The sequence below is a fragment of the Gorilla gorilla genome, chromosome 6, assembly GCF_029281585.2.
Source record: "Gorilla gorilla gorilla isolate KB3781 chromosome 6, NHGRI_mGorGor1-v2.1_pri, whole genome shotgun sequence".
In the NCBI taxonomy this organism is placed as follows: domain Eukaryota; kingdom Metazoa; phylum Chordata; class Mammalia; order Primates; family Hominidae; genus Gorilla; species Gorilla gorilla.
The window spans coordinates 52013518-52023858 of NC_073230.2; the positions used below are offsets into that span (position 1 = coordinate 52013518).

Below are 10341 nucleotides of genomic sequence, written 5' to 3' on the forward strand. Positions count from 1 at the left end.
CCTTCTCCTTCTTGGCGGCCTCCATCCTGGCTCTGTCGTCCAGCATCTGCACAGCAGCCAGCGCAGGGAGCTGGGACCCCTCAGCCTTCCCCAGTAGGCTTCTGAAGTGGAAATGTCCAAGGCTTCTCCCCTGCAGGGGTCACGGCCCGCCCTGGGTTCCTGGGAGAATGTGGTTCTCCTCGGGCTGGTTTGGGGTTTGAGGTTCAGTCACAGTTTCCTCCTTTTCATTGTTCTCCAGCGAGTCGGCAAGCATTCCCTTCTGGACCCTTCCTCACTGAGCCTGGATGTTCTCCAGGCAGGGCCATCGCTGGGCGCTTGGGTGGCGTTCTCAGCACTTTCTCTCCTGGTTGTGTTGAGCTGTGGGGCTTAGTGTCCTTCAGACAGATTCAGTAGGAAATGTCCTCTCCCTTCTGTGGCCTGGGGACAGCTTTTGAGTAATTAGGCTGCAGGTGACTGTGTCTCTCACACCCTAGCCTGCTTCCCTGGGGCTCAGGCGCCGCTCGGCATTTCCTGCTCCAGCCAGGTGTGGAGTGGGGGATTCTCCTGCCAGGGCTTACTGTGCTCCTGAGAGGGCCTGTGGTTGTCACGGTGACCAGGAGTGGCCTCAGCAGGGCTGATCATCCTGTCATTAGAGCTGCCATGCATAAAACTGGGACTGGTGGCAAAGAGCCTCCATCCCCATCACCATGGTGACCACTCAATCGCCTTGTCACTACAGTGACCGCTAGCCTGTTAAGCCTTTGCCACCTGTTCAGGTCCTGGGGCAGTGTCTCAGGGTCTCCCACACTCCTGTTCTGACGAGCAGAGGACCCTGTGAGTCTGGAAGCAGAGGAAAGGGAGCAGGCAGCTTGGCGTGGCTCAGGAGCAGGCCCCTGGGACCATCTCACATCCCTAACCCCCCTATCTAGGGCTGTAAACTCTCCAGAGACCCTCCACAGTGGAGGCCACTGCCTGGACCTCTTGGCAGCCTGACTTCCAGGTCGCAGGGCCAGAGTCCAAAGCTGGACGGGTCTGCCAGGCAGTAGGGGAGCCCATCGGAGGGCTTTGGCGCGGCCTGCCCTGACTATTGCCTTGAAATCTGAACCAGAACAGTACATCTGGCCCACACAAGCCTGGCTGAGGTTGACACTGTCAGAACAGAGGCCCACAGGGACTGGCTCCTCCTCTGGCCCTGCTCAGGAAGCTTCAGCCTGGGATGACACCCACTCTCCCCTTCACAGCCCAAGTGCCCCTGGAGAGGGTGCCCTGTGCAGTGGGGAGTCCCAGTGAGTGGATGGAGCAGGGGGCCAGGGTGCTGGAGCCAACTCAGCTGCAGGCTCAGTCAATAGTCTGGAACAAAACATACTTCTGCCTAAGTCACTGAGGTCTGGTGTGTATTTCCCACTCATGGCCCTTCTCAGTTAGGATCGGCCACTTTTCAAGTGTCCAGTGTGACTGGTGGCTACCATATTGGGTAGTGTCGGTATAGACCAAAGAGGGCTCACAACCCAGCTCCAGGCCACCTACGCTCAGAGGTCCAGCAGACGGGGTGAGGAGGAGTGGCCAGTGCGATCTCTCCAGACAGATGTGCTGTAACACTTTAAAATCAACTTCCTGTTGATGGTCATTGAGGCAGTTTCAGATTTTCACTATTTCGAAGGAGGCTGTGGCAGAAGTCCTTGAATTTCACCAGAGTCTAAGTGTGTGTCAGTGTTTCTTCTGGATGGCTCCTGGAGGCTGAATTGCTAGTTCAAATGCTGTACACATTTTACATCTTGGTAGGCAGGACCACGTGGCCTCTTCACATGGCTTCACCAGTTTCTTCTGCCAACACGAGAAGTTTGGCTTTATCTTGGCCAATCCTTCAGATGATAAATCTTTATGAGTTTTTTGCCGATCTGTCACCTCATTGTTGCTTGAATTGCAAAATGCTGGACACCTTTTCATGTGTTTCTTGGTGATTGCATTTCTTCTTCTAAGGATGATTTGTTTACATTATTTAACTATGTTGCTATTGGATTATCTTCTGCCTATGGACTTGGAGAAACTATTTTATATTTCATCTGTAATATCTATTAATCCTTTGTCTGTTAAATATACTATGATATCTCCCCTAGTCTATTGCTAAACTTAACAACTTGATTAATCGTGTCTTTCATCATACAGAAGTATCTAGTTTTTATGAATTTCAACCTTTGTTTTCTTGTTTTGGGGTTTTTATATCTTGTTAAGAAAACCGTTTCCAATCCCCAAATTGCAAAAATGTTCTCCCACATTTCCTTCTAATATTTTTCCAAGTTTTCTATTTGTTCAGTACTTTAGTCTTTCTGCAATTGCTTGTGCTGCATGCACCGCCATTATGAGGGCACACCTCACATCCTCGCCTTTCTTCTCATTCCTCTTTTCTGCTCTCCCGGGTCCTGGGAGATGGTGGTTTGGGTATGGTGCAAGGGAATACTCTAATATGGCTATTTGGTGGTGAAGCAATCCCTTCCCCACTGCTCTGGAATGTTGGCTTTCTTATAAATCTTAGCACTACTCATCCCACTTCAGAAAATAATGCTGTTGACAATTTCATTGGAAATACATTGACTTTGTGGGTTTAGGGATTCATTTTAGAGAACTAACCTCTTTATAATATTGAGTTTTCTCATCCAGAAATATGTGTTGTTTCATTTGTTTTGGTCTTCTTTTATGTCCTTCAGGTGAATTTTATTATTTTTCTCATATAGATCTTACACATTTCTTGTTAGATTTATTCCTAAAGAAAGGCAATACATTTATTAGGAGAAGGAGCAATTGTCATTATAACTAATATTGATGAAAACATTTATGATTCACAAAGTACTTTTGCATTCATTCTGTCATCTAATCAGACAATCTTAGTGTGGCAGGCAGTGGTATTATTATTTTTATTTATTTTTTTATTTTTTTGAGACAGAGTCTCGCTCTATCACCCAGGCTGGAGTGCAGTGGCTCAATCTCCACTCAATGGAACCTCCGCCTCCCAGGCTCAATTTTCATGCCTCAGACCCGCGAGTAGCTGGGACCACACACGTGTGCCACTGCACCTGGCTAATTTTTTGTACTTTCTTTTTGGTAGAGATGGGGTTTCACCATGTTGGCCAGGCTGGTCTCAACTCCAGACCTCAGCTTCTGCCCACCTCTTCCTCCCAAAGTGCTGGGATTACAGTAGAGTGGGGAGGGAGCGGCTCAAGCCAAAGTGTGGAATGTCTGGCCACCACACCTGGTCAGTGGTAGTATTATTACCACCACTTTCCAACTGAGGTCGCTGGGGCTGGGGAGGTTAAAGGATTGGCAGGGATGGTCTCCCCAATTTAATGTCTCCCTAAGGGTTCCTTACCATAGCTTCCTGCTAAGGACAGGGGCCAAGGCAGTCCCTCACACAGAGGTCCCAAGTTCTGCCACATGGCCCTGCCCTCCCTGGACACAGCTGATGAAACATCACCTGATCCAAGAGCAGCCACACTGCACACTGGCCAGAGCCTAGTGTAGCCAAGCATTAAATCAGCTTTAAAAATGCATTTTAAGGCTTTTTCTTTGGTCTTAAAATGTAACCTTGAAATGTACTTTGAAACTCTGCTTCTCTCCCTTTCCCACTAGACACTCCTTTGCACCATGCCCACTTATCTAACTCTATGCTTATTTGGGAATTCCAGGGGCTAATCTTGAAACAAAAACCAGACACGGAACCCCTGCGGAATCCTCCAACTTAGGGGGAGTCGAAACAATTCACCCACCACCATCTGGCCGAAGTAAAGATAGCACCAACCAGACCTCAGGATAGGTGATACTCAAGACAGCCATTGGATCAAGACACATAGACCCCGTACCCTGCACTGCTCCCACGTATGTCCCATACCAAGTTTTCCTTTAAGAATCTTATGATAAATTTTAAAATTTGAGATAATTGAATGCTTTAAAACAACAATTCACCATCTTCTTGGTTTGCTGTCTCTAGTTAAAACTACTTTTCCTCCGACAAAACCTCTCCTCTTGTATTTGGCTTTCAAGCGGCGGAATCCGAGTCCGGTTACAATGGGGGACATTTACCCAACAGGGACTGCTTGAAACAATGAGTAGTTTAGTTGGGGACCGCAGAGTGGCAGAATCTCTGAACCATTCAATGCTCCCAAACGAAAGTCCTCTGTCCTCCTCCCTGGGGTGGGGTGGATGGTGCATTCCTGGCTGATGAATTGGGGAGCGGGTGGGGAGAGAGCTGCCCTTCCCAGGTATAGCTTCTTCAGGACGCCCCTTGCCTTTCTGGCCCCATCCCTCCAGACACTGGACACTTCTGCTTCAGCCCCTCCCTCCCCGTCTGCTGGTCCCTGTCCCTCAGCCTGTTGCCTCCTAACTTGACAACTGCTCCCCTCTCTCCCCCACCACCCTTGGTAGCATCTCTCATTTGCGCCACCTTGCAATTGGTCTCCCCCTGCCCTTTGTCTTGTGTCATTATAGTGGAGCATATTTGGGAGGTGGTTCACATAAACATATGTATTTAGTCATCCATGTTAACCCAAAGTTTGTATGTATCCAGCTCGGGGTTCCTTGATCCTCTCCAATCTGTGCCAGTTACTTTGCTTCTCTTTTCTTAAGAGTCGAAAAAAGTCCTGGGCTTTGCTCTGATTGGATGGCCTACTGATGGCCAGCTGAGTGGCCTGTTGATTGGCTGAAGCTTGGATCAGGTGCCTATCCAAAGACCAATCTCTGTGGCAATAAGGACCACTGGTTGATAGGCTGGGGCCTGGGGCCCCATGTGGCAGGGTGTGGGATCAGCCTCTAGTTCATGATGTAGTTTCCCTGTGAGTACTTTCCCTGTGTGCTCATTGCTGTTGTTTTTTAGGTTGTGTTTGGTGTTCCCAGCCTTTCCAAGGGCACACTTTGTGTTCTTGGCCTTCCTCTGCATCCTTCTTTCTGCTCTCACGTGGGGCCTACAGCCCCAAGGATGTGGGAGGTGCATGCCTGGTTGTGAAGCAGGGGACTCCTCTGCAGGCCTTTCCACCTGCCCCTCTTTAACAGCTCTGTAGACTTCCTCTTGCTTTTTGTACGGGGCAACCCCACGACTATCAGGGTACCATTGACAGGACAAGCCACTTGCCTAAATGACCATGTGTCCTAATTCTAAGTTCCTGGCATTCATCCAGTATGGCTACTGATAACTGAAATGGTTTGGATATGTGTCCCCACCAAATCTCATCTGAATTGTAATCCCCAATATTGGAGGTGGGGCCTGGTGGGAGGTGTCTGAGTCATGGGGGTGGATCCCTCATGAATGGCTTGGGCCTCCCCTTGGTGATGAGTCAGCTCTTGCTCTGAGTTCACACGAGATCTGGTTGTTTAAAAGTGTGGCACCTCCCAGTGCCTCTCTCTCTCTCACTCCTGCTTCCACTGTGTGATGTGCCTGCTTCCCCTTTGCCTTCCGCCATGACTGTAAGTTTCCTGAGGCCTCCTCAAAGGCTGAGCAGATGCCAGCACCATGCCTCTTGCAAAGCCAGCAGAACTGTGAACCAATGAAACCTCTTTTCTTTATAAATTACCCGGTCTCAGGTATTTCTTTATAGCAATGCAAGAATGGCCTAACACAGCCACATATCCATCTCTAGACCCTCAGCTGCAGAGGGGTGTCTTAGGACAAATACAGCTTCTGGGAAGCCCTTGCTGGGGCACAGCCTCAAAATCAGGGCACCTGCCTCCTGTCTTCCTTGGCTGTAATCCCTTCCTGCCCACGTATACTCCTGTCCTGTTCCTCCCTTGCTCTGACATCCCCTACTGCTTCATAGCCAGTGGCAGAGCTCAAACCTTTGGTGGCAGACTCTGTCTTCCCTGGGGCCTGGGGAACCCAGAGGGAGCCCAGGATGCCTTGGTGTGGGGTTGCAGTGGGAAGCAGTGTTCCTGAGGGCTGGGTCTGCTGACAAACCCTGATTGATGACATCAAGTCTGTGCACCTGAGGCTTGGTGACCTACTCAGGCCATGGAGGCCTGACAACATTGGTGGCCCCTTTCCACACCCTTTTCCTATATGAGCTGTGGAGGCAGCTCAGCTGCTATGGCCTTAGCTGACTGAATGAGGAGGTGTGGGGGCAAGGGCCATTGTGTGGCTGGGCTCCCCACCTGGACTGGGCTTCCTGGGGGTATGCTCCTTGATAGGCTTTTGTCCAGCTCCCAAAGGTTCTGCTGAACAGCAAGGGCTGGCACCTTATGTGAGCTGGGCAAGGCTGCAAAGGCGGGTGGGTACTTGTTTTGCTCAATGGGGCAAACTTAACAGGGCCTGAGCCATTTATCGTGGACAGTGTTAACTCCAGTTGTGTCTGCAGAGAGGCTTTTCTTCTAGGTCCCAGCACCTCAGGCGGGAGCCTGAACTAGAGAACTCTGCTACCCACACTCCTGTGCAGGCTTCGTTCATAGCCTTAGTGCCCAGTCCCTGCATTTTCCATTCCCACAATGTTGTACTTGCAGAACAGGTGCAAGAACAATACAAGCATGAGAATCGCTTGAACCTGGGAGGCAGAGGTTGCAGTGAGTGGGATCACTCCATTGCACTTCTGCCTGGGCAACAGAGCAAGACCCTGTCACAAAGCAAAACAAACAAACAGATACCCTTCATCCTGATTCCTCTATTTGCTTTATCATTCTCTTTCTCTCTGTCTCGCTCTCTCTCTCTCTCTCACACACACACACACCCTGTAAGTTGCAGACACAATGTCCCTTTACTTCTAAATTCTTGTGTATATTTCCTATAAACAAAGACTTCTCTTATATAACCATGGCACAGTGATTGAAAGCAGGAAATTAAAAGAGATACAATACTATTATCTAATCTAGAGGCCTTACTTGGGTTTTAGCGTATCTTCATATCTCTACTTCCCATAGATGTCTTCCACCCTCTATGATTAATAATCCTTTTCTTCATTAATGAGAAGACAAATGATTATCACTGTTACCTGTTAAACATCAGCAATGACTAGAGCTTGTAATATAATGTTTTATTATTCCCAACAACATTCTTATGGAAAGAATATTTTTCTAGTTTTATAGATAAAAACAAAAGGAGACTCAGGGAGGTAATGGTTTGCTCACTTTTGTGATTTTGTGATGTGTCAGTGCTGGGACTGAATCCAAGTTGGGTGACAGCTGGGGCGATGCAGCAGAAGGCAGGTCTTGCTTTTTGGTAACACAGTGAGCTTGGGAAGTCTGCAACCACATGACTATGAATGAGGCTTCCTGGAACAGTAGAGGCTGAGTGAGGCCAGAGAGGAGCAGGAAGAGTTGCCAGGAGTGGGCTGCATGACAGTTTGTTAAGCATTTCACTGTTGACATCTGAACCCCAACTCTGTCCCTTACCAACCATCTCCTTAAACTGAATCTCAGTCTCTATGTCTGTAGGGTGGCAATAATATTTTCCCCTGTTTTTGTGAGGATTAAATGATGTGGCACATGGAAAGTACTTGGTATAAGGTAAACTTTGGGACAGCCACTATAATGTGTCAAGTGAATACACTGAAATTTATTCCATCCAAGCACTGTCTTCCTGATCTTTTTGCACAACTTTCAGCGGAAGGAAGAGGGGCTCCAGAGACTTTCCTCAGAAATGGCTCTCACCTGCCTCCTATAGGGAAATGGTGTCAGTGCAAGCAGTTGAGCCTGGACTGATAGCACCCAGCAACCCAGCTTGTCAGACTACTGTGTCCATATCTGTGGGTGGCTGAGCCTAGCCACGGCCAATGGCTGTTCCTAATGTTTACTACCAAAACAGGGGAAATGTGGAAAAGCCCTTTCCACCCTCTGTACTTGGAAACACCCAGGGAAGAGGGTTGGTGAGAGAGGTACTGAGTGAGTGGGCAGGTGGTGGGAACTTCCTTTCACCACAGATTATTTAAAGCAATGTTTCTCAGCTGGGCGCAGTGGCTTAAGCTTGTAATCCCAGCAATTTGGGAGGTCGAGGTGGGTGGATCACATGAGGCCAGGAGTTTGAGACCAGCCTGGCCAACATGGTGAAATCCCATCTCTATTAAAAATACAAAAATTAGCCGCGTGTAGGGGTCCATTCCTGTAATCCCAGCTACTCAGGAGGCTGAGGCATGAGAATCGCTTGAACCTGGGAGGCAGAGGTTGCAGTGAGTGGGATCACACCATTGCACTTCTGCCTGGGGAACAGAGTAAGACCCTGTCACAAAGCAAAACAAATAAACAAACATATATATCTGCAAAGCAATGTTTCTCAAAACTACTGCTCCCAAAGGACATTTTGACGTTTTTGATTGTGCAGTGGGGAGGGGGTGGGTTGGTACTGACATTTCTACAAAGGCCTGAGATGCTGCCTACACAATGCACAGGGCAGTCTCCCAACAAGAAAGAACTATCTAACCCAAAATGTCAATAGTGCCAAGGTTGAGAAACCTTGATTTAGAGTAATGTTTAAAGTGATGCTGTTGTTTTTCCAATATATCATCTCTTTCCCATTATCTCAGATACGGCTGCTTCTAGCATCACAACTTTGTGACCTTACTGACAACTTCCAAAGACCAAGTTCCTTTCAGATGTATGTGTCTTGCAAGTTCCTTTCTGATTACATGTGAAACTGTGCCCGACACGGTTAAAGAAACTGGTAACTAACAGAAATCTTGAGCTTGTCTTGCAGGGCAGCCGATAAGGAAACAGTTTGCTATAATCCCCTCTGCTTATACAACTTGCTGGAACAGGTTGGAACCAATATGGCTGACTGGAGCCTGTGCAAAATAGACTTACTAGCCCGAGGAGCGGCCCTTTGATGTCACAGCCCAAATTCCCACAGCTTGTTTTATACCACCTCCTGAATCTGCATGTGACCCTTGAAGCAGCATGAAGAAGCAACAGCTCATGACCAAGAGATTTTCTAAACACTTCTTCGTTTCAGCCAATCACTGTCCAGCCCAAAACTCCACTTCTAAAATCTCTCCCTTAAATCTACTGCTGCAAAGCAAGTATTGGGAGACAGATTTGAGCCCATCTTCTGTCCCCTTGCAAGGCTGCTTGGCAATACATCTTTCTTGCTACAAAAATCCAATGCTTGGGTGTTTGGTTTTATGTTGTGCGCAGACAAATGCAGCCGATTTAGTTTGGTAACATGTGATGTCACTTAACACACAAGAAACGGGCAAGATATGGCATCCTCAGGGAGCTGTGCCTCACTCATTCCTATCCATAGACTTGCCTTCTTTCAACAATGCAAGCAAAAAGAAGGGTTCATTTGGGTTGGTTCCAAGTCTTTGCTATTGTGAACAGTGCCACAATAAACATACGTGTGCATGTGTCTTTACAGCAGCATGACTTATAATCCTTTGGGTATATACCTAGTAATGGGATGGCTGGGTCAAATGGTATGTCTAGTTCTAGATCCCTGAGGAATCGCCACACCGACTTCCACAATGGTTGAACTAGTTTACAGTCCCACCAACAGTGTAAAAGTGTTCCTATTTCTCCACATCCTCTCCAGCACCTGTTGTTTCCTGACTTTTTAATGATCGCCATTCTAACTGGTGTGAGATGGTATCTCACTGTGGTTTTGATTTGCATTTCTCTGATGGCCAGTGATGATGAGCATTTTTTCATGTGTTTTTTGGCTGCATAAATGTCTTCTTTTGAGAAGTGTCTGTTCATATCCTTTGCCCACTTGTTGATGGGGTTGTTTGTTTTTTTCTTGTAAATTTGTTTGAGTTCATTGTAGATTCTGGATATTAGCCCTTTGTCAGATGAGTAGGTTGCAAAAATTTTCTCCCATTCTGTAGGTTGCCTGTTCACTCTGATGGTAGTTTCTTTTGCTGTGCAGAAGCTCTTTAGTTTAATTAGATCCCATTTGTCAATTTTGGCTTTTGTTGCCATTGCTTTTGCTGTTTTAGACATGAAGTCCTTGCCCATGCCTATGTCCTGAATGGTATTGCCTAGGTTTTCTTCTAGGGTTTTTATGGTTTTAGGTCTAACATGTAAGTCTTTAATCCATCTTGAATTAATTTTTGTATAAGGTGTAAGGAAGGGATCCAGTTTCATCTTTCTACATATGGCTATCCAGTTTTCCCAGCACCATTTATTAAATAGGGAATCTTTTCCCCATTGCTTGTTTTTGTCAGGTTTGTCAAAGATCAGATGGTTGTAGATATGTGGCGTTATTTCTGAGGGCTCTGTTCTGTTCCATTGCTCTATATCTCTGTTTTGGTACCAGTACCATGCTCTTTTGGTTACCGTAGCCTTGTAGTATAGTTTGAAGGCAGGTAGTGTGATGCCTCCAGCTTTGTTCTTTTGGCTTAGGATTGACTTGGCAATGCGGGCTCTTTTTTGGTTCCATATGAACTTTCAAGTAGCTTTTTC

At 47.3% G+C, this 10341-nt stretch overlaps 1 protein-coding gene across 1 annotated transcript in view; it reads right to left on the reverse strand.

Annotated features, from left to right (window-relative positions):
* The window catches only part of GCK (glucokinase), a 54687-nt gene that overhangs the window by 42715 nt on the left and 1631 nt on the right, over positions 1–10341 (reverse strand). The window contains exon 2 of the mRNA XM_004045372.4: positions 2–2740. Within this exon, the coding sequence (XP_004045420.2) occupies positions 2–46 (45 nt within the window). The 5' untranslated portion in view covers positions 47–2740. The remainder of the gene's footprint in view (position 1; positions 2741–10341) is intronic.